This window comes from Pteronotus mesoamericanus, unplaced genomic scaffold (genome assembly GCF_021234165.1).
Source record: "Pteronotus mesoamericanus isolate MK-2021 breed Mesoamerican mustached bat unplaced genomic scaffold, CSHL_Meso_final scaffold_1186, whole genome shotgun sequence".
In the NCBI taxonomy this organism is placed as follows: domain Eukaryota; kingdom Metazoa; phylum Chordata; class Mammalia; order Chiroptera; family Mormoopidae; genus Pteronotus; species Pteronotus mesoamericanus.
In genome coordinates, this window is record NW_026555302.1 from 14,137,814 (window position 1) to 14,161,519 (window position 23,706).

The 23,706-nt window shown below is 51.1% G+C and overlaps 1 protein-coding gene across 1 annotated transcript in view; it reads right to left on the reverse strand.

Annotated features, from left to right (window-relative positions):
• POU2F1 (POU class 2 homeobox 1) overlaps positions 1-23,706 on the reverse strand; it is a 101,740-nt gene that overhangs the window by 30,292 nt on the left and 47,742 nt on the right. Inside the window, exon 2 of the mRNA XM_054587817.1 lies at positions 7,242-7,307. Within this exon, the coding sequence (XP_054443792.1) occupies positions 7,242-7,299 (58 nt within the window). The 5' untranslated portion in view covers positions 7,300-7,307. The remainder of the gene's footprint in view (positions 1-7,241; positions 7,308-23,706) is intronic.

Consider the following 23,706-nt stretch of genomic DNA (forward strand, 5'->3'; position numbering starts at 1 on the left):
AACATCATGCTAAGTGAACTAAGCCAGTCAGAGAGAGACAAAGACCAAACTATTTCACTCGTATTGGAATCTAACGAACAGACTGAACTAACAAGCGAAACAGAGACACACTCATAGACGGGGGGGGCAGATGACAGCTATGGCGGGGAAGGTCAGGGGGCGGAGGGATCGAGAGAAAGGGAAAAGGACTCACAGATGCGGACAACAGGGCGGAGACTGCGGGGGAAGGGGGTGTAACGGGACTGAATGGTAATAGAAAAAATACAATAAAAATAAGTTTAAAGAAAGTAAAAATATTAGAAAACAAAACAAACCAACCGACTGTGCCACGCTGGAGAAACATGCTGAAGGCGCCAGGGAAACCCAGACGGCCAAGGGAGCCGCGGCTCGGAGAGGAGGGGCCGGCCCTGGGGCGGGTCGAGCCCCGCGCTCCACGCTCCCGGCCTGGGGAAGCCCAGGCGCTGCTTCCACTTGCGGGTCCCCACAAACCTGGTGGTGGGCCTGTGCGTCGCAAGGCACTCAGTGACGCCAGACCGACGGAGGCCCGCCCGAAGCTGCCAGGCAGGCAGACCCCCCCGCCAGCCACTGAGGCGCACAGACGCAGGGTGTGAAGGCAGGGCTCCTTTCCATAAGGTGGCGAGGCCCCATCGGGAGGGGAGGGATGCAAGAAAGCAGATGTGACACAGGAGTCATTCTGATAAAGATGGCTCGAAGGAGAGAAGGGAACGGGGCACACATGCGCCCTGATCAGACTTGAGTGCAAGGACAACGTGGGGAGACGGGGTGCGGGGGGCCAGCGCCACGCGTGTGCCTGGAAAACAGGGAGCACCCACATGAAAACCCTGTGCGACGGAGCGCTTCGGGGAGAAGGGGAGCGCGGCAGAAGGCAGGCTAACGTCAGGTAGAGAGAGCTCCGAAGCCCTGACAAACGAGGAAAAGCGACCCGGAGGCACCTAGAGGGGAGACCAGAGCCACAGCTTCTATGAACCTGTCACTAGAGCTGTGTTACGGGGGAGCCTCCGAGGTCTTGCATCCAACCCCTAACCTGATCAGTGAAGAAACATATTACGGACTCTTCGGTGGATGGCGCAAGCCGTCACAGCCGGCTTGTGGAAGGGCCAGGACAAGGAACGGGTTCCCTGGTCTGCCTACTCGCTCCCTGAGAAGGGGGCGCTGAGGTGAAGGGAGTGGGCGTGGCCATCCATTCGGACTGGGTAGAGTCGGGGAGGCTGAAGGCCCGGGGCGCCGGCACGGGGAGACGCCAGGTCAGAGCGCTGCGAGGAGGTGGGGAGAAAGGCAGAGGCCCCTCCAGACCAGCGCGCCCCCCGGCGCCGGCCCAGGGGGCCCCTCGCGCAGAGGCCAGGCGCTGAGGAAGACATCAATCCAGAGACCAGAGGAAAGGCAGAAACGAGATTAGACCAAAACCAGTGAAAGAGCAACAGAACACGTGCGGGGTGGGCACATGCAGGCTCAAAGCTGTGAGTTTGCGGAACACAGAGGCCGTGCTTACGGTACCATTTACTAATTGTTGTGTTTCTCTGTGTTCCAACGGCAAACCTCCATCCAAGCGCCCCTGTAACAGGGACACCAACACGGTTCCTTCTAAAGGATCACGTAACTTATAAACTTCTGTTAGGGTGAAAGGAGAAAGAAAAAAGTAGACCAAGTGTCACAATTTAAGGCTGACAGAGAGGGCCGCACTGCAGACGCTGCAGACACCGAAAGGAGGGCCTGCCGCGGCCAGTAAGGTTCATGCCGATGGTGCAAAACTTAGAAACGGACAGCTCTGGGGAAAGAACGCATCGAGGCTGACTCCGGAAGAAGCAGATAATCCAAAAAGGCCCAGAGCATTGGAAGAAATTAAATCAGTAAGTAAAAAAATACCACCCCCCCAATGAAAAACCTAGACAATTTTCCTGTTTGCTTCCAAAAACCTATGAAAAACAATTCCGATCTTCCACAGCCTTCCAGAGTCGGAGGTGGGGAAACACTTCCCAGTTAATTTTATGAGGTCAGCAATACCTTGATACTAAATTCTGACCAAGGCAGGTATAAAAAGAAAAGACAAGTCATTTTACTCATAAATATATATGGCAATAGCCTAAATAATAATAACAAAAATAATCTAACAAGGTAAAATGTCATGACTAAAATGGACTTATTCCAGAAATGCAAGGTTGGTTTGGAGTTAAAAAACATCAGCCTTTACAATTTATCATATTTACTGATGGAAGGGAATTCCTATCATCATCTCAGAGGAAAACCCTCAGATAAGATTCAACACCCACGTACAGGTAACTCCCAGGCCCAGGGGTAGAAAGACGCGGGCAAGGTGCGCCAGGCGCTGCCTTTGAGGTTCAGACCAAGACGAAGGAAGCAGAGCAAGGCAAGAAAACACACCGGCCCGACGAGAGAGCCAGAGCTGCTCTCTCAGGCGGTCTGACCGTGCGTGCATGTGGACTGCCCTACAGGACCTAATGATCTGTCATCGGGAATAAGAAAGTTTAACAGGTTACAGCACACAAACTCTATTTAAAATTTACCAAACTACAGCAAGGTCTGTAAGCAAAAAATTATAAAGTTTTACTTAAAAATAACAAAGACATAAACAAACACTCATTCATTAAAAGACTCCATGCTGTAAAGATATATGTTCTTCCCAAACTGATCAATGGCTTCAAAGCCATTTCAAGTCAAATGAATTATTTCATCTTGAAGCAAGTTCAGTTCATCTCAGTGAGTTATTTTCTTTCTTCTTTTTCCCTCCTTTTCTCAGGGTGGGAAGTGTGTAACTGACAGTTGATTTTAAAATGTAAATACAAGGGCAAAGGGCCCAGATGCCCTTTAGAGCAAGATACTAGCAAAACAGATTTTTACTAACTTTATTCTCACCAGTAGGGAAATGAATGACTTTGTGACCTACCGGCTATTGTGACCAAGTCTTTTCTTAAATAACTTAAACATGTCACATGAAGTAAATACTTTAAGGACCAAGAAAAGCAGAAAGAAAGTCCTTATTCTAAAATTCTAACATCATATGAACATCTTTGCTGGCAAACAGAATTTCCAGCAAACGTTTACTCTGCCCCTCGCCGAGTCAAACGCTGCTTCCCCGGCTTCCCCTGGAAGATGTGAGCCAGGTAAGCGGCGGCGGTCTCCTGCCCTCCTGGGAAGCACGAGGAGGCCCCTGAAAAGCGGCAGTGGCGCTCCTGGCCCTCTGACTTTATCTGGTGCCAGCTTCCTGGCTACTGCTGCGACCCTCTGCCACAGCCCTTCGCCGCTTATTTGCCGGGATGGCCGTCCTTACGGCTCCCCGTCCCCTGTGTGCTCTTCCCCAGCGCCACGAGGACACCCCCAACCGCCTCTGTCCCTACCCCTGTCTCGAGTGCCCCTCCGACCTGGAACTTCCTTGTCGGCGTTCGCTGTCTGAGTCTGTTTTGGCTCCCTTGCCTCTCGCACTTCTCTGCCTCAGCGGGCGAAGGCCCCTTGGACCCCGCGCCGCCCCAGGCGCTGAAACGTGCAGCTGCTCCTCCCAGGGCCCTTTCACCCGCCTTCCAAGGACTTCCTTTACCCCTCCCCCTCTTACTTTCCCTTCAGTTAGTATTTCCTAATCACAATAATAATAATAACCATCACTGAGCATGTACCGAGCATCTGGCCGCACAGATCATTATTGTGTATCCCTCTCTTACGACCAGGAAAATGGCAGCATGGAAGGAGAGAGCCTGCCCCGGGGCGACACACCTGCCAAGCGAGAGAAGCAGGATCTGAACCCAGGAGCTGTGGTTCGGGGCCTGGGCTCTGACCCCGGGCGACAACACGGCTTCCCTCGCGCGAGCGCCAAGTCCTCCACCCCGGCCACCGCCACTCACCTCTCTACCCACAGCAGCTTCTGCCCCTACCACTCCCCTCCCGCCTTCTGAAAGGCCCCCACCAGCTGCCACCTGTCCCACCCACGGGCCACAGGCTAAGCTTCCTGTGTCCGGACCTCTCTGCAGGACCAGCCTACTAATGCTAAGGCCAGGGGGCCTGCTGTCGGCCTCACTCCGATCTCAACAGCTGCCCTAGCTCGGACATTTCTGTGCTGACGGGCATGTCCTACCTACGTGCTGCCCAATTCAGAAGCCACTACCCACAGGCCTGGGCACTAGCAGCGAGGCCAGCAGGACAGAGCTCCGCGGCCCCCTACTGGACAGTGCGGGCACTGCAGGGCGCCCGCGGCCCTGCCGGGGGCGGAGGAGCTCTGTCCTTGGTCCTTACTCCGCTCTTCCCAGCAGCCTGCCCCAGGGAGGCTTCCACGGCTACCTAAGGCTGCAGGTTTCTTTCCTCAGGAACGCCTCCCTCCCTTTGGTAGACTACTTCTTCCCCTGAAGGTCCCATAGGGCACCCCACATGTGACACTTCAGAAGCGAACATGTCACTTCCTTGTAGAGTCTCCTCTCCTGTCAGGCAGTTCCCACGCAGAGAGCGGCGGCCACGCCGTCCAGCCTGGTCCAGAGACAGACGCAGGTGCTCATCACACATCACCGCCTTCCCTCTTTGTCCTTTACGCCCCCTCAAAGCACCCCCCGGGCCTCCACTGCCGCGGCTGCAGCCGGGGAGGGCGCAGCGACCTGCCCAGGAGGGGCACGGGCCAAGTTCCACAGGGTGGGAGCACTCCCGCGCGCTGGTCAGGAAACCACCGCACACAGAGCGACGTGCTGGGCACCAAGCCACCCCGGAGGGCGGGGAGATGAAGACAGACGGTCTCCTTCTCTGCGCGTGAAGCAGCCGTTCAGAAACAAACCCCCTGGCAGCGCCCCACATTCCCGCTGGTGACCGCCAAAGACAAAATGGGTCCCTACCTTAAAACTCTAAATTTGTGGTCATCTCCTGGTGGAAGGGTCATCTGCTCACTCAACCATTTAACAAAAGTGTAACCCTAGCACGAACGCCCCTGAGTACTCTCACGCACGGAGCAATCACAGCCCGCCCCCCCACCCGGCCCCAACACTGGGAAAACCTCACCAACTCCTCACTGGGCGCACTCAGAATCTCCTAGGGGCCACGCCTGGCAGCCGGCACCTCCCAGACCAGCAGGGACAGAGTGGCCTCCGTCCCCAATGCTCCCGGGCTCCCTCCACCCAGCGCTGGCCCGTGTCCACGGCCCTGGGCCACCTGCCATTTGGCTGCACTCCGAGGAGCGCCAAGGACCCTTGGCACAGCCCCCCCTCCCTCGGGCTGGTGAGAGCGTTCTGGCAGCACAGAACGCAGCCCACATGTGCAACACACAATACACTTGCCGCGACGATCACCGTAAATGCAACAGGGCCCTCGAAATGGTCCTCGGGTCACCATGAGCTCATGGGGGCGCAGCCCTGCTGAGCCTAAGCTCGCGCCCGCGCCGGTGAGAGCCTGGCGTGAGGCCTGCCCCCAGCGCAGCCCAGGGCCTCTCCTGAAAGCCCGGCGCATTAGCGGGCCACCTCCAGAGCCAGCGCCAGGTGGGGGGCGCCAGGCCTCCCCAGCTCCTCGGCGGAAGCGCAGGAGCGCTGCCCGCAACCCGACCCTCCCAGGTCCTTCTCTCACCTTGGAGGAAAGGACGCCTGGCCACGGCACAAATATACCCACAGAGCAACTCATCGCTGGCTGCTAGGAGCTTCTGATGCCGACAATTTTGGACTGTATTTCATAAATACATAATAGGTTGCGTTAATAAATTTCTTTGGCCTTTTCAGTCGCCAGAAAGATCTTGGTATCGCCCTCGGGAAAACAATAACCTGAATAAAAAACCAAGCGAGCAAGGACGGGACAGGAGCTCCTCGCTCTGCCATCATTCGGGGGAACCGACGTTCATCTACCACAAACTCAGTGACTCAACAGGTGAGTCGGTTGCTTTAAAATAAGTGGTACTATTTCAAAAACAATTATTATCAGAAAAAATAACATTTTCTATTTAAAATTTCCATGTCATTTTTACCTTCATTACAGCACAATTAACACCAAGAAGCAATGGCGGCAACGGCTGCCCTGAAACCTGAAGCGCTGGAGGGCCTCGCCGAGCGGCTGGCTGAATGGGGCCAGGCCCGGTCCCCACACGCCCTGCGACAGTCCCCCGACATGACAGGGAGGACTCTGCAGCTCTCAGGAGTCAAGGGTCTCGAGGTGAGGGGGCTGTGCACCGTTGTCCGGGGGTCCGGGGGACCACGGCGGCCCTTCCGAGGGGAAGGGGCAGGCAGAAGAGCCGATGAGCACGTGACGATGGAGGCAGGGTGGGGGGCAGGGCTTGAAGGATTAGGGAGAGGCCGCCCCGGAGCGCAGGTGCGCACGGGACCCGGGAGAGGAAGGAGCCGGCTCTCCTCTCCCAAGAGCCTCCGGAGGAGCAAAACCCATCCCAGCCCGGGCTGCAGGGCTCCCGACCTCGGTGCCGCGAGGTTATGTCCCTGCGTTGTCTCACCTGGGAACCTCAATGCTGGCTACCACCCCAGGCGAACGGAGGAGCCGAGGCACGCGCATGACATGACATGACATGACATGACATGACGATGCCCGCTGCCCAGCGCTCTCAGTAGAGAAGCAGCAGAGACAGGCAAGGGGCGCGGCCCGGGACATGCCCACCCTCAGGGCCTGAGCCTTCCCCGCCTGGGGCCGCAGGTTCGTCATCTATGTATGAATTCTCTCCTGAGAGAGGGTTTAATCAAATGTCATTGTTTAAAAAAAAAAAATCACCCCAAAAAAGGATGTATTAGAAGTAGGTGTGTTTTTAACTAGGTACAGACACCATGATAGTTTCAATATAATTCATTTTGAATGTGGAGTGGGTAAGGATTACTCTTTTGTTAACACCTGTCACAAGAGCCACTGTTTACCAAATGGTCAGCATGTGGCATGCACGGTGCCTGCCACTTCCTCTTCGATGCTCGCAGTGACCCTGGAACCACACCGCGCCCCCCCCACCCCCCCACCCCCGCCACGTTAGAGTTGAGCAAACGAATCGCAGAATCGCAGAAAGACCGGGAAGCTGCCTGACGCCACGCAGCCGGTCGGCAGCAGCTCCGTGACTCGCGCCCCGAACGGCGGGCCCTGAGGGCCGCGAGGCTGCAGGGGCAGCGCGCCTGGGGCCCCGCAGGCAGGGGCCGCGCCTGGCCGCCCAGCGCTCCAACGGGCCTGCGCGCCCGACCGAGCCTGCGGAGCGGAGCGCCCCTCCAACCCCTCTCCGCCCCACTCCAGACGGAACCGAAGGGCCCGGGCCGGGGCCGCCTTACCTGTGCTGCTGTCCCCGCTCTCCACAGACGGTTTACCGTTTTCTGACGGATTGTTCATTCTCGAGTCTGCAATAAATCAGAGGTGAACAAAGTTTTTAAAAACTGGGGATGCAGTGGGGGGGTGCGAAACTGTGGCAGAGGGAAGGGCTGCGGATACCGACCGATGCCACAACCCACGGTTCGAGGGGGCAGAGCCGGCGCTGAAACACTGGAGAGTCAAGGTCGCGCCGACCCCGGAGTGACCCACGCGCAAGCGGTCTAATGCATTTTAAGATTCTCCCAAGGAAGACAGCAGAAATCTAACCAAGAAAGTTTGTAAGTGTCTCATGCATAAAAGGAGTAAGTGCTTTATAATACAAACATAGAATATGTTAAAGAAACAAAGCGCCTCACAAAGTAAAATATGTTGTTACCAAATAAAGTTTGGTTTCCCACAAGCAGAGATATTAATTACGACCAAAACAATCCACTAACAATCTTGGCAGCTGACTGGACAGTATACTCAACAGAATATTACCAAGGACAGCTAAGAAAAATACCTCCATGTTTGTTCCCACGCCCCAACCATCCACGCCTGTGTCAGAAGGACGTGTCAAGCTCACGCCTCAGTCAGAAGAGCCGCAGCGAAGGCGCATCAGACGACTCCTGTCCAGACTGGATGGCAGCCACACACAGCCACGCCCACTCGCCAATGATACCGCCGTGATATCCGAATGGACCTGCTGATGGGGTTCCTATCTTTCAGGGTTATCTGTTTCATGAAGATTTTCCCAGGAAAAAGTTTTCATCAGGCAACATCAGGTATCCCAGAAGACAGGCGACGGACCAGACAAGAGCAAGTCTGCTTTTCTTCTACTTCTTCAAAAGGGTAAAAACGAAGTACACATTGAATGGGCACCCTATTCCACTTCTCCTGCGAACTCAAACTTAGCATATTTATAAACCAAACAAGTTTACTCACAAGCAAGTTCTGCCTTTTCCCCACCAGGTTAAGAACCATTGAATTACTGGTTAAATGGTCAGCAGAAAATAAATACTTTAACTATATTGCATTTGATTTTTTGACCACAGAGCACACTTTGTCATCTGCTTAAATGTTTAAACAGGAAATCAAAACGATCTCGAGAGTCCCAACCATGCGGTCAGAGCAGCCCTGTCCACAAGCACGTGGGTGAGGGCGCTGTAGAAAGAAGCCCCCCGCGTGCAGCCCCCCGCCCCCCCGCACCCCTATAACGCAGGCTTTAAACGGGTGCCGGCCTTCGGTGGCTCAGGCGTAGTTTGGGGTGTTCCTCAGAGGTTCAAAGGTTCAGATCCTTATGTCTTTGGTCATAAGTGAGGGTTGTCCTACAACTTCCTTCCCCACACTGTCAAGAAAAATGTAAATATCCTCTGAGAACACACTACGGTTTGAAAGAAACAGGTGTACAACTTAGTGAAAATCAGCTTTCTGAATGACTTCACCAAAATCTTGTGAAAGCCAACAAAGATGACAACAAACGTAATGGAATCTACCATTCAGCATGCACACCGCTCACTGCTTCCTGTAGACCGCATCTTAAAACAGTCGGAAAAGTAATGAACCAGTTAACATTCATTTACAAGGATGATAATTTTCTACATATCATAAAACCAAGGAGGCATAATTCTTAGTAGGTCATGAACCTAACCTCGTACAGTTCATACCCTAATTTTTACATCCATAAATTAACAATTATATCACAGGTGTTCTAGATGAATCTTCTAAGGGTTTTCTAGTGAACAATCAAGAGCTTCAAAAACATTTAGCAAAATCACTTCACACACAAAGTAAATAAAAATTCTGATTAACTGTACAACTATGGGAAGGCTGTTTAAATATTTATTGTTAACTAAAAATAATAGATATGATTTCTAATTATAAAATATAATACTAAAAGTATTTCAAAAAGGCATTTTTCCTTTCCTTCCTTGGGTTCTCAACTTGGTAAACGCAAGAGTAAATGAGTACAAAAGTTTCTTGTTTGATACTCTGGGTGCTCCGAGCCGGCTGCGCGACTGGTCTCCCACACATGCTCCAGGTCGCTCGTGCCCTGAAGCCTGGACACCGGCTTGCGGGTTCGTCCGTTCACCTGCACCATGTGCACGTCCTCTGCTACCGCCCTGGGTCGAGCCGTGCCTCCTGCCTGAAGACCCGAACGTTTTCCAAACCACCATGTCATCCCAGCCGTGGAGACTGGGAAGGAGCTGGGGGTGGCCTCGGGTTCTCAAATGGGAAAATGACACCCAGGAAAAAAACTGTTTGTGAAGGCGGGAAAGACAGCACATCGTCCGTCCGACTCTGCAGGTGACCAGATTAACCAAAGAGAGTTCCACCGCTTTGCACACAGACAGACAGACCTCAACACAAAATACAGCCAACAGGAGCCATCCTACATCTATAAGCCAAAGTGGCTCCATTTAATTTAAGTCTTAGTCACCAAAGAGGATTTACATACTCAAGCCAGACAGCCTCACCCCAACAGGCCTGTTGTTCTCTAGGGAAAACTCTAAAAATGGGCTTTCCAGGACTTCACATTGTTTTCTGAAGAAGAGAAGGTAACTCTTGAAAATAGAACAGGCTAATATCAGTCAGGATTGGGCAAGTCCCGTCCCTGGGATCCAGGAGCTCCTGGAGCTCCCCCTCCGCCTGCCGGCACTCCCAGGGCGGCCGCCCTGAGCCGGCACCCCCGGGACACCCTGCACCCCGCTCCTTCTGTTCCCCAAGTCCTGCTTGTTTTATAGAAGACATTCGAGGCAAGTATGCAAAACATTTTCATTAATACACATATTATTTAGATACACTTTAGACCTTGTTTGCAGTCTAAAGTATTTTCAGAGCTATATGACACGTTCTCAGTAGAAATTTCCAAAAAAAAAAGCAAAAATGTCCTCCATTCAAGCTGAATTCTAAATCCTATTTATTGAAAATATCCTCTGAGCCAGAAGAGCTAGTGGCAGGGAGGGACCTACTACAAGTTCAAACGCTCTGCTTTGCAAGCGCTTCCCCTTCCCGCTCGTCCCGGTCTCCGTCCCCCTCCCCCAGCGGCTGCAGGTGCCGTGAAGCTTTGCTGCAGTCAACCGCACAGCCGCTATTTCCATATGAAAGCTCCTAAGTAAGAACTCCGCTGGCACCCACCTAGAGCAAAGTCACTGCAGTCCAGCATCACTGTGGGATCTTCTCGGCTCACAGTCCAGGGCAAGGAAGATACAGGTGGCGGTTTGGGTGGGGTCAGAGGGTACCACGGTTCCTAACAACTCTAAGAGAGCAGGGTGGGAGGTGGGAAGTGGATGGGGGAGAAGCAAACTACCACTTCAGTTACGCCACAGCCATCTTCAACTGAGTAGGGAAACTTCGGTTGCTCAGAGGAGTTTTAGTCTCTCCTACCAGCTAGGACTGACATTGTCAAGGCAACTGAAGCATGAAAAGTTCCCCTTTCTGTAATAAAATAGAAACAAAGATTGCAGCTGGCAGTTTCCATAATGAAGCTTAATCAGTATGCGCGTGATTAGGGCCTTATGCAAATCTCTCCTCGTTAGCACAGCAGCCAGCACTTTGAAGTCCATGAACAATTCATTTACAGAATACACTGAAAGCACTCCCTGCATAATTTAAATCATTGCATAAATATTTATCAGTCCATTTGCATATTAATTGGCAGTGCATGAAGAGAGAAATTATCTCCTGAGTGCCAGCATAATAATTAGGAGGATAAAATGAGATTTCTGCCAATGGCCTGGCTTCTCGGACCTAACTTGTGATAGTGCGGCGGGAAAAGGGGGGGACAGGAGACAGAGCTCTGCTACACGCCACTGGAATGACACGTACAAATTAGAGACAACTCTACAGACTTAAGCACCTTTCATCTTATTCCTGCTGGCAACAATGACTTCAGTAATAAGAGGATTTGCAAAAACCTTTCTACAGAACCCAAATAATCCCAAGGAAACAATTAGCAAGGTAGAAGCAGAGCTCAGGACAGCGGTGCCCGCCCACTGGGGGGCCTCTCCTGAATCTGACAGCACCGCCGGGAAGGTGCCGCTCCCGGGGCGGGCACTGCGCAGGCCCAGCGGCAGGCGGGCCCGGCCCCCCACCTGCCCTCAGCCCACCGCAAGCTCGGACCTTCTCCGAGGCGCCACACGGCCACACAGGAGCCTCCCTGTCAAACTCTATCTAAAGTGCCAGGCAGCTGGTTACTCACAGTAGCAACCAGCAGAAAACGCTCCATGTACATTGAGGAATTACTTAGTATTTCAAGCAAATTCTACTTCACAGATATGAATATGTGTGCGTGTATGCGTGTATGTGTGTAAAAAGCCCTACTAAACAATACAGCTATCCAATTTAAACTGAATCTACAAGGTAAAACATCAATCACAGTATGACAACATTTCATTCGAATCATTATGGGGGGTTCAGGACCTTTATGAAACCATGGGAAGTAGACATTACTACCTCTTCTAAAAATAAGGCCGCTGCGCCCTGGCTGGCGTGGCTCCGCTGGCTGGAGTGTTGTCCTGTGCACCAAAGGCTGCAGGTTCGATCCTCAGTCGGGGCGCAGGCCTGGGCTGTGGGCTTCATTCCCGGCTGGCACGTGTGCAGAAGGCCACTGATCAATGTCTCTCTCTCCCTTTTCCTCCCTTTCTCTACGACTCTAAGATCAATGAAAGTATCCTTGGGTGAGGACCAAAAAAAAAAAAAACCCAAAATACAAAACACTGGACACTGAGCCACAGAGGCTGCAGCGCTTCCCTCAAGGTCCCACAGGTAAGATGGCATCAGAGTTCAAAGCCAGACCTGGCCGGCATGGAAACCTGCACTCGTGGCTCTTACACTTGAGGAGCAAGGTGTGCGTGGAGGGTCTCAGTAGGCATGGGGGGAGGGGCCTCAAATAAAGCCAGACTAAAAGAGCCTGTTTTCAGTGTGGTGTGCAGCAAGGAGACCAGCAACAGCGGACCAGGATTTGCGTTTAGAAGCCAAGTGTTCGCAGACACACAAACCGCGTCCCTAACTGGCGTGACCCCGGGGGTGCTGTCCCATTAACCCCCACTTTGATTTTGAACCAGTCTTCGAGCACGCAAACTGTCTGATTTTTTAAAATGTCACTTTTGCCAACACTAAGGTTGAAACTGAACTCAACATGCATATGAGAAAAGGAAAGACGATTTTTATAAAGGGTTTTAAAGACTTCCTTGCAAGTCAAAAGACCAAGAATCTCTCAACTCCCAGACCGGCACTCCGTCTGCACCGCTAGTTCCTCTGCGCTGCAGCATCACCAAGTGCCTGCGAGGAGAGGGCGTGGGAGACACGGCGCAGCCAGCTGGGACCCAGAGACCGCAGCTCCTCCCCCCGGACCCCGACCTCATCTGCACCACGACAGCGTCTTTCTCGTGAGGTGGCCGCAAGGACGAGTGCGCTCTGGCCTCTCAGGGCAGCTGCGCCAGGGAGACATCAGGGCACGAGACAGACATGGGAGAGCTTCCAAGAGCAATTTTATTCAAACATAATTCATAACACTTTGTAGTAAAACCAGTAAGGCTAGAGCACGGAGCAGCATACAAGCCTCAAGTGAGGTTTAAGGCAGAATGGATTGGACCACACAAGTTCTGCTTGGTGGCGGGGAAAGGCCGACGCAACGCGGAAGGTGGCTGGAACACAGGCGGCGGCGGTCGGAGGTCGGCACTTCTCTCCCTCCCGCCCACCTTCACAGTCTTACACTCGCTGCCGCACGTGCGGCACCTGTGCTGTGCGCCTCTGCACCTCGCCAGCCACCTCTCCGCCGGCCACCAGAGCGACGCTGAACTCCGGAAGTCCGGAAGCTGCCGCCAGGTCATCGCTGCGACCCAGGAGTGCGTGCTGACCGCACGGCACAGGGCAGGGCCCCAGCAGTGACAACCGCCTCCTCAGGCCCCAGTCCCAGGGCGCTGGGGCGGCGCACTCGTGGCCCTGCACAGCAGGGGGCCTAGTGCTCTGCGGGCTAGCGTCCAGGGAAGGACCTACTGCAAAACTCATCCCCTCGCTACAGGAGCAGGGAGAGGGGCAGGGGAAGGAAGCAGCCCTGGCCCCAGCTAGCCAGGGCGGGAAGCCTCACCCGGCACGACGGGAAGGGCAAGAACACGGCATGCCGCCCTTCATCTGGGTGCACTGCTCGTTCTAGAGGGCAGCTTTAAATCCCAGCAGGGTGTCAGGGGCCCCCACCCATGACACCGGGAGACCTAAAGGAAGGGGACAGACAGGCAGCTTTACTCAGTCTCACCTGTTCACTGCCATTGGTCCTCTGTTTAGAATGTCAGAACAAAACAGGACCTAAAAAGGCGCCCTTAAAAAAAAGTCCTGAGGTTCGCGGGACTGTCAGTCATTCACACTCCAGTATGAATTAATCTGACACAATTGCTTTCATCTCACATCTAGTTTAGGAGTTGTTATGTGATGTAATGGTTGTTTCCACTGGGAAAGAGAAAAATAAATACTCCTATAATCTTATTTCATAAAAAGTAAACTGAGGCCTAGACAATGCCTTTTATGTTACTTATTAAGTGGCAGACAAAGGAGGGGTGAGGACAGGGGACTGGGACGAAACAAGGAGACAGGAGAGGAAAATAAAATAAAATATGCCAAACTCTTAGTCCAGATCTGTAGTTAGATCATCAATCAAAAAAGTCAACTTAAAATAAATACCATAAAACCACGATGTACATCTTAAACATTTCATTTTAATGCAAAGTTCATAAATACACACTCATTCACCCATTTTTTGATGTTGGACCCAAACCTTTGTTTTCAGTCCCTTAATCATACCCTTAATACATACTCTAATATTTCCAGTTTCCCTTCCTTTAGCTTTGTCTTTCAAGCTCTTCACATTTTACAACATACACTATATACAGAATAAACATTAAAAAACTCCGGGAAAGCTTCAGGAAACAACGCCACCTCCTAGACGCAGTGCGCTCTGCTGCGCTCTAATACAACTGCTTTTCTCAACCTACTAAGCTGACCTCATGACCCACCGACTGAAAACTGCTTTAAAAATAAGACACCTGAAGCCATCTGAGCCAGAATCTTTTTCATTCTTTTTTCTTTTAGAATAATTGACCCCTAACATTTTATAGCTCTTCAAGTCTAATTCAACAGCATTTTTAGTAATTACCCTTTATCAAATCTTTTCAAAGCATTCAAGTTAAGTTTTCACAGAAACATCACCTTTCTTTCCTTGGTTTATATAATAATTATTTAAATTGTACAATTAAAATAAGTAGCACAACAGACATGGGGCACAAACACGCTCATGACTCTTGGCCACCACGCCGCCCACCAGGAGAAGCGCATCTGCAGAGGCCCTGGGCCCGGACGCTGGGCCGGCTGCGGCTGCGGGGAGGAGACAGCAGCGGGGCTGTCCAGCCAGTCTGCGCCAGGCAGCCAGAGTTTGTAAAGGAAGCCCCCACAGCGGGAGGTGGCGGGGTGAAAGGGCTGTGCTACCTTTCACGCCTGCAGCCGTGTGTCCGGCGCATGGACTGCTCCGTCTAACACTCTGACAACCTAAACACGTCATCCTCAGAGTCCAACCCCGAAACCTCCTGGCTGTGCTCGCGTCCCCGCGTGCGGTCCTACCGCTCGCTGCACCGCACCCCCGCACCCACCCGGCCACCCCGCGGATCGTCTCGCCCGCACTCCCGTGACCGCCTTGCCCTGATGACCGTCTGACGGACGCACTGATCTCAGGCACTGGGGCGTTCGACAGGCGCTTCCTCAGTGCTGCCAGGCGCTGGCATGGAAATGGGGGTACAACCGCTGAGCCACCGAGGCTCACAACCAAACAGGACGAGCACTGCCGAGCACGCTGTCACGGAGTGCGAGCGCCCCGGGGGCAGAAGCGCGCCAGGCTCCGGGCCCGCCGCGGGCCTCCCGTTTGCCTGGGCGCCCACAGCTCCTACCGCAGTTCTGCCTCTGATCTCCATGTCTTAAACCCACGGAAAACAGGCTCCGTCTATTTAAAGCCACATGCGGCTTTCATTATTCCCGTGCATTTCGGAATCATTCCATTTTGTTTCCTATATGGGTAACTTATGACTTCTTACTCTCAGTCTTCGTAAGTTTGTGTGATGACACAAGGGTGACAAGTATCCCAGAGATCTATGGAAGATACAAAGCTTAAAAACAATTCCTCCCACTCAACTAATTACAATGTTCTTCAAACTAATGGATGTTATTAATGTCTTAATACTATTAACAGTATAGTGGCATTCATTCCTAAGCATTTACTCTAAAATATCCTTCATCTCTACGTCAACTTGTGAAAAGCCTACCTGTCCCACAAAGCGATGGACCTTAGATCTTTATTCCCCTCGTAAAGTAACCGTTTGGGATTCTGGGGCCCTAGAGCCATCGTGACACCCCTCTCTTTTCTGTGTAACTATCTACTTTGAAATAGTCAGAAACGTACAGGAATCTGTAGAGACAGGTCCCGTCCCCGGTCGCCCCGCGGGTGCCATGCTGTGTCACTGCAGCCCTCTCCCCAGCCCCGGAGACTAGCGATGATCTGACCTGCGCACGCAGTCCTCTGTCCCGCTACTGCCACACATGTAGATTCATAAACCACTTCTCCAGTCAAAACACAGAGCGGTTTCATCCCGGAGACCCTCCCTGCTGCCCCACGGCGCGCCCGCCCGCCCCTCCCCTCCGCCCTTCCTCCGCCGTGACCGCCGCCAATCTGCCGCCCCCCTCACGATTTTGTCAATCTGAGTGTTACACAAACGGAATCGGACTGTCACGTGACCATCCGGGGCCGGCCTGTTTTACTCGTAGGAATGCCCTTCGGATCATCCACGCTGAGCGTATCAACAGCTTGTTCCCTTTTATCTACGGGCGGCACTTCACGGTGTGGATGACCCGTCTGTTAGCCGCTGGCCGACGGAAGGGTGCGGGGCTATTTCTGGTCCGTGGTTGGTACCAGGAAGCCGCTGTAACCCCCCCTCACACATGGGACAGTGTGGGGAGTAGCACAAGCCCCAGCCTGGGAGGCAACGCTTGCAAAATGCCTAGCTCATAAATGGCTCCCATCTGCAATATGGAGCACATATTTGTGTGCATGTTTTTATGTGGATGTAATTTTTATTTCTCTGGGATAAATGCACAGAAATGAGGTTGCTGGGCCGTACACAAAACACATGTTTAGTTTTTAAAGAAATTTCCAAATATCTTCCAGAATGAGTGCCCCACGTTGCATCCCGCACACGACAGGCGGCTGCAGTCTCTCCAGCCCACGCCGGCACTGGTGCGCCCGGCTGTCCCGGCAGGTGCTCACGCCTCCCGCTGGCCCCAGTGTGCGCTTCCCTAGTGGCTGGTGATCCACGACAGCTCTTCTATGCCTGTCTGCAGTCCATGTATCTTCTTCGGTGACACATTTTTCCCTTTCTTTCGGATTTTTCTAATATCTCTATTTTCTAATGGACTGTTTTTTGTTACGGTTGAGTTTTAGGAGTTCTTTATATATTGTAGATAAAAATCCTTTATCAGGCATATGTGCTTTGCAAATGATTTCTGCCAGTGTGAAACTTGTCTTTTTTCCTCTCTTCAGAGTTTTGATAAAGTTTAATTAATCTTTTATCAATCCAGTTTTAGTGCTAGGTTTAAGAACTGTGGACCCAGCCCTACATCCTGAAAAAGGTCTTCTTTTTTCCCTAATATGTTGGGTTTAAGATAAAAGTTTTATTTTTAAATCAGTGGTCAAAGAGCCTACCCTCCCCCAGCTGACCTGCTTTTGTGCCTCTGTCACGGACCAGCCACAGCGCCTGCAGGACGCGTGCCGGGGCCTCGGCCCTGTCCCGCAGGGCTCCCTGCCGTTGCCCGCCCCCGCCCCCGCCCCCGCCCCGCCCCGCCCCGCCCTGCGCCGGCAGGCGGGGCTCCCGCAGCTACCGGAACAGTCTTGAAACTAGAGGCTGATTCCTCCCACTTTATTCTCCTTTTTCAAAACGTTGTTAGTGATGTTGTTTCTGTTGCATTTCCATTTTAATTTTAGAATGTTCTCTATGAAGGAGGTGGTGGGGATTCGACCGGAGCGGCCTTAGACCTGCGCCTAAGTCTGGAGAGCGCGGGTACTCCCGATGTTGCCTGGTGTGAGCCGCGGGCACGGTGTCTCTCCCCCTTTCTGTGTCCTCCTTGACTTCTCCCGTCAGCAGTTTGCAGTTCTCAGCATCCAAGTCCTGAACACGTTCTACAGGAGTTAGGACTAAGTAGTTCACTTTTTTTAGCCATTCCTCTAGGGTAGGTCTGCTATCAACAAATTCTCTGTTTCCCTTCATCTAGGAATGTCTTCATTTCCTCTTCATTCCTGTAGGATACTTTTTGCTGGATGCAGAATTTGGAATTTTCAGTTCCTTTTGCCCTTGAAAACTGCCGTGCCAACACCTCCTGGCCTCCATGGTTTCTGATGAGAAATCCACTATCTCCGGAATTGTTTTCCCCATCAGCAAGGTGTTATTTCTCTTTCACTATTTTCCAGATTTTTCCCTGAAAGTTAGAAACTCGGTTAATTTTAAGTAAAACCTACCCAACATAGACAACACTACAAGATGAAAACTTGTAAATGCGGTGTTGCAGGTTCATATCAGGCTGTCAAAGCTACAGCTCCCAGGACACTACCCTTTGATATGGCTGCTTGAGACCGCGAGCAAAGCGCCCAACCTCTATTCCGTTCCAGGCCCCCGTACAGGCGTTACGGGCAAAGATGGCAGTGCCTATGCACGCGACCCTACTGGAAACAGGTCTTTCAGATGATCAGGGCGAGGTGACGTCATGAGGATGGGCCCCGCCCCCTGCTCTTGCCGTCCTTCTGAACGGGAAATTCGGACACACAGAGGAGGAGGAGGGTGGCAGGAAACAGATCCTCCAGCACCCCTGCACGGCCTTCAAGGGGAGCCGACCCTGCCGACACCTCGGTCCCGAGCTGCTGGCCTCCCGGCCTCGGGCCGCCCGGCAGTGGCGCTCGCAGCAGCGGCCCCGGGGCAGTAACGCAGGGGCTGAGCCTTCATTTCCTCATTGAAAAATTGTTAGTTGTCTTAAAAATTGAGGTTGTTTTTAAAATTAAGATGAGGCTGTAAGATATTTTTAATCAGGAATTATTAAAATGATAATGATATATAACCTCTTGTTAAATACTTAATAAAGATTTTTCTCCTGTTATAATAAAATTTTTAAGTAATGCTCTTGAATATGTCCATGTTCTTTAACTAACTTTTAATCCATAGGTCAGAAAATCACCTTTACTGTCCATGGTAAGAAAAGAATATTGATAATGCCAGGAACGCCTGAACACAGCCCAAGTATGAGGGTTCTCTTCTTCTTCTTTTTCTCATGCTTTAATCCTTAAATTACATTTCTTAAGAAGTTTAAATTTTCTTTTGAAAACCTAAAAAAATACTTTATTTAGATAAGACTGACACACAAAAAGCTGTCCACATTTAACACACACAACCTGGCAAGTCTGCAGATGAGCGCGTGCCCATGAGACCTCAATGAAGGCCATGAAATTGTCCCTCACCTCCAAAAGTTTCCTTTTGCTACCCCTCCCCACTTTGTGAATTTAAAAAAAAAAAAGTCTGCATGATAAGAGCACTTAACCTAAGACCTACCCTCTAAGCAAAGCTTTAGGTATATGATACAGTACTGTTTACTACAGTCTTCTGAAAACTTAAAATTTGACTCCTCCAAAACAAACACACACAACTGGCCGCTCCCCCGACACCCCGGCTGGGTCCGGGCCCTGGGACTGCCCGCAGCTCTGGTGATGCCAAAAGCCGACGACAAAGACCACGGAAGGCGACAAGCTGACCAAACAGGAAGCAAGGCACAGTTTCGGACAGAATGCTTTCTTCCCTTTGCCCTGCTGCCTGGACCCCCATCCCTCTCTGAGCATTAAACACACCAGCACATGGGTGGGGTGGGCGTGTCCAGCATGTGCCCAGCAGGGCAGGAATTCCATGACGGTGAGCTGCTGGCCCTGCCGCCTCCTTCCCTCCTAACTCAGAGGCGATGAGCTGCTGCACGGGATGCTGGGAGTAGCGGAGCAACTTCCTAATCTCCGCATAATGTCAACAGCATCGGTAAAATCCATACCATCTTTGTAAGCTACAGTTAGTTGGAAAGACTTTAACCAGAAAAACAATAAGATCCATCGACGCAGCTCACCCTTTCAAACCCCGGCCCCCCAGACAGAAGGGTTCCAGGCAGCGCGATGCACAGCGCTCCTCGGTGTAGACAGGGCAGATCGCAGCCACACACGTTACGATCCTGCGCTGTGAGATCTCCGCGCCGCTAGGAACCAAACAGCTGCGTGACATGAGCCATTCTAGGTGCACACGGAACACGCAACATTCTGTGGGCCCCGCCCCCCTGGCCAGCTGGGTGGTGGTTTAATGAGCGACCCCTGGGGAAAGGTGAATTTCCGGTTCGAAGGCAAAGATTCTGCTCATCTGGACAAACTCAGGTATTCTGGGTGTTTAACTCAAGAAGGAATTGTCTTTATACTCTAGACATCACAATTCCATTTAAGATAATGAGCTTTTATTGATCCTCAAGCCAGACACTTGAAATGCTGTATTAACTTTTAATAATACTCTTTGCTGTAACACCAACTTTTTCATTAAAGGTGTCTTAACTAATTTTGAAAGGGTTGTTTTAAAATATTTTGGAAAACTAATCATTCAGCCATGGGCTCTGAAATCGGAGGGAAGCACATGGGGACTCCTGCTCCCACATCCTCAGCGCTAGGCCCCCACCCCCGTCTCCTTGCCTGTAAATCAGGCACAACAGTTCCCCTGGGATGCTCTCCTCAGGCTTAAATGGAACTTTCACGGCACCTGGTAGTTAATGAATGGTTGTTACACTGGTGTTAATAAAGAAAATATTGGGTGTAGAATAAATAAAACCGTTGCCTTTGTTCCCACATGAACGCTTTAAGTTAAGCAAAAGGAAAATCCACGTAAACTGTCACTACAATTCCTTTGGTCTCTGAGGCATGTCAATCCATACTTAAGGTACTCAGAAGAGAATTTATAAAGGCACTCAAGGAGTCAAAACAACTTGTAGATTCCAGTCTGGCTTCGGACGCCCTCTCCACGCTGGCAAGCTGAACTTCCAGAAGCAAGTTACTGGACTTCTCCGACCTTCCCTTAGGTCAACTTGTAAAGTGGTAAAGTGCAGGCTACAACATTCTGTTGGCTACATTCATCTTATAAAGCTATTATCTACAAAGTACTTCAATTCAACTACCATACAAGGATTATTGCTAGTTACATCATCACAAAACAAACCCTATTGGCATTGATTTCGCAAATTTTTCTAAAGAAACCAGAGCCTAACTGGAGCACGAGGGTCCCCCGAACCCGCGCTCTGCTGGGGCCTGGGGCTCCGGCGCCCCAGCAGCACCCCTCCGCGGCAGCTCACACCGGACCCTACACACTGCGGAGCCACGGGCGAAATACACACTGTCATATACAGTAAGTCATTCTTATAGTCATTCCACAAAATTAAAGGCAAGCATCAGGACACCTGGGTTTATGAGATGCTACTAAATTAGGGATTTATACCAGCAGAAAAATATTTACCAAGTATAGAGAAAGACTGCATTCTTTCTTTGAATTGATTCATTGAAAACTGAGAGTAGTTTGGTAATTAAAAGGGCAGGAAAGCTTTTTTTTTTGAAATCATGTTTATTCTATTACAGTTGTCTCAATTTTTTCCCCCTTTGCCCTCCTCCACCAGCCCCCCTCCGCCCCCTGCCCTTCAGGAAAGCTCTTTTGACTTTTCCAGTCTATGAAGACAGAGAAAACGGCGAGGCTGAGTGAGCTGTGCGAGGTGACCCAGCACTTCAAGGGGGAGCACTCCCGCCCCCGGGGCATGGGCTGGGGGCCCAGCGAGGTGTGTCAGCTGCCAGGGGGCCCTCAGGCCTATTTCCTCTCCTGCAACACAGGGACCAGCAGCTGCCCTTACTCAGGGACGCGCAGGCCAATTAGAAAGTTCTTGGAACATGTATCATCAGGCACTATTCTTTCACAAAGCCTGACAAAACAGCCTACTTGTTTTCTTTAAAGGGACCATCTCACTGACACACGCACGACCCCACATCCAACATGAACCTCCCTCCAATTTCCAAGCATCTCCTTCAATTAGCTTTGGATATACTGTCTGTCCAGAAAAAGTCCAGCTATTGTTAATCTAATGAGAACAGTTTGTGCAACACTGATGTAGCCTGGCAGCCAAGGAGAGGGGACTGGAAAGCACATGTGTGAACCATGACGACTTCACTGTACTAGTCAGGGGGGCAGTAGACACCACTGAGTGAGCATGTGCACTGTGTGGCTGTCGTATTCAAAATGGCTGAGCAAGTAGAACAACAAATCTGCATCAATTTTGCATTAAACTTGAACGTTCCTCCACAGAAACTATTCAGATGATTCTGAAGGCCACAGCTCTGGGCAACCGGTGACTGGCGCCTTCATCACGACAGTGCGCCTGCTCATGCATCATGTCTTGTGCAGAGCTTTTTGGTAAAACATCAAATCACCCAGGTGGCTCAGCCCCGCTATGACTTCTGGCTTTTCCCCAAACCAAAATCGCCTTTGAAGGGAAAAAATTTCAGACCGCAGATGAGATTCAGGAAAATACAACGGGGCAGCTGATGGCGACTGGAAGAAGTGTGTGAGGTCCCAAGGTGCCTACTTTGAAGGGGACTGAGGCGTCATTGTCCTATGTACAATGTTTCTTGTATCTTGGATCTTTTTCAATAAATATCTGTTTTCATATTACATGGTTGGATACCTTCTGGACAGGACGCAGCTACTTAGATAACGGCACAGGGGGATCGACGTAAGTTGCTGTCACCATGAAGTATTCTGAGAAGAGGCACAATCACATTTGCCTTTAGAAAGTGAGGAAGGGCACTGCTTGGCGCCACCGAGGGGAGCTGTCCGCCGCCACCGGCTGGCCAGCTGCTCTTCGCCGCAAGGCCTCCGAGCCTGCCCTGCTGCGGATCGGTGGCTGTGAGCAAGGAAGAGGAGCAGGCGCACGCGCCGACTCTTACCTGCCATGCTTGAATTGTCAAAACTATTAGTATGAATTAGTAAACAGACCAAGAGATATGACTAATTAATAAAAAACCACCTATGTTTTATGTTACTGTACTCAGCGCTCATGTACAATAACTAGCCCATATAAATGTTCCTATAAATTTGTGATGTTTCTAAGTATTCCATGAAACTCTGAATCAAGAGAAGTTCAACAGTACAAACAAAAATCAAACATGCAAACAGTTCAAACTGCCTTCTTTAAAAAAAGTTATTTATGTAGAAGGGAATCATACTATCTTATAACATAAAAGTAAAGATCAACATAAAATTCTGCCACAATCCTCCAAGAGTTGGCAGAAGTTTACTATAATATTTTATGACATCATACAACTAAAAAGAAAGAAAATGAATTCCTCCTCTCTTGGGGGGAAGAAAGAAGTCTGATTTGTACACATTTTAAGTTCTTAGAAAAATTTTTTTGGAAATCCTTCGGTTGTAAGAGGATATGCCTAAAACAAAACAAAGAATACCTGGAGACAAACAGCACACAGAAGAAACACAACCTCAGCGCCCGACCCCCCAGACCCCTGAGCAGAAGCCGTAACAGGTGAGGAAAGCCCACCCACCGCACCCTTCAGAGCAGCGTGAGGGCCCCCAGCTGACGAGCTCTGTCCCTGGGCTCACCTACGGGCTTTTCTGTCTTTTGAAACCTCCCCAACCTACCCTGGATGCAAATAAGCCAGGTGTGGCCCTTCCACCAGGGACCCCGCCGGACCTGCTGCGTCCCCACAGCGGCACGCACAGCTGGCAGGGCAACGCGGCTGCGTGGTCTCCGATCGGCTGAAAAAGTTTCAGTGCTCAGTGAGCAAAATACCATTTATTCCTAGTAAAGAACAAATAACAACAACAACTATAAACACACAAAAAAACCCATCTTTGCTTGAAACATCAAGCAAAATAGCACCAAGGATTTCCCTCTACCCGAAAGCGGCGTTCTGTCTCCAGCAGCGATACGTGCGTCTGTGAGGAGTTACAGGATGCCCACTACCCACCGGCAATGATTCCTTTACTAAAGAAATAAATATTTTAAGAGAGTATTCCCTGTGGGTCACTTAATCTTATAACCAACATCCACAGAGAAAGAAACAATACAAAGTCTAATCTGCACAGTTGCAAATATCGTGCATCTTCTTCCTAAATAAACTGATGTGACCTTTGGCTGGCTTTATTAAAAGCTAGTATGTTTGCAGCAGTGACCCCCCAGGGCGCACCTGGACCGGCGTCACCAGCACCCCTGGGACCTGCCGCAGAGTATCGGGCCCTGCCCCGACCTTCCCAATCGCGAGCTGGGTGGGGACCCAGCAGCCGGCGAACCCACACAAGA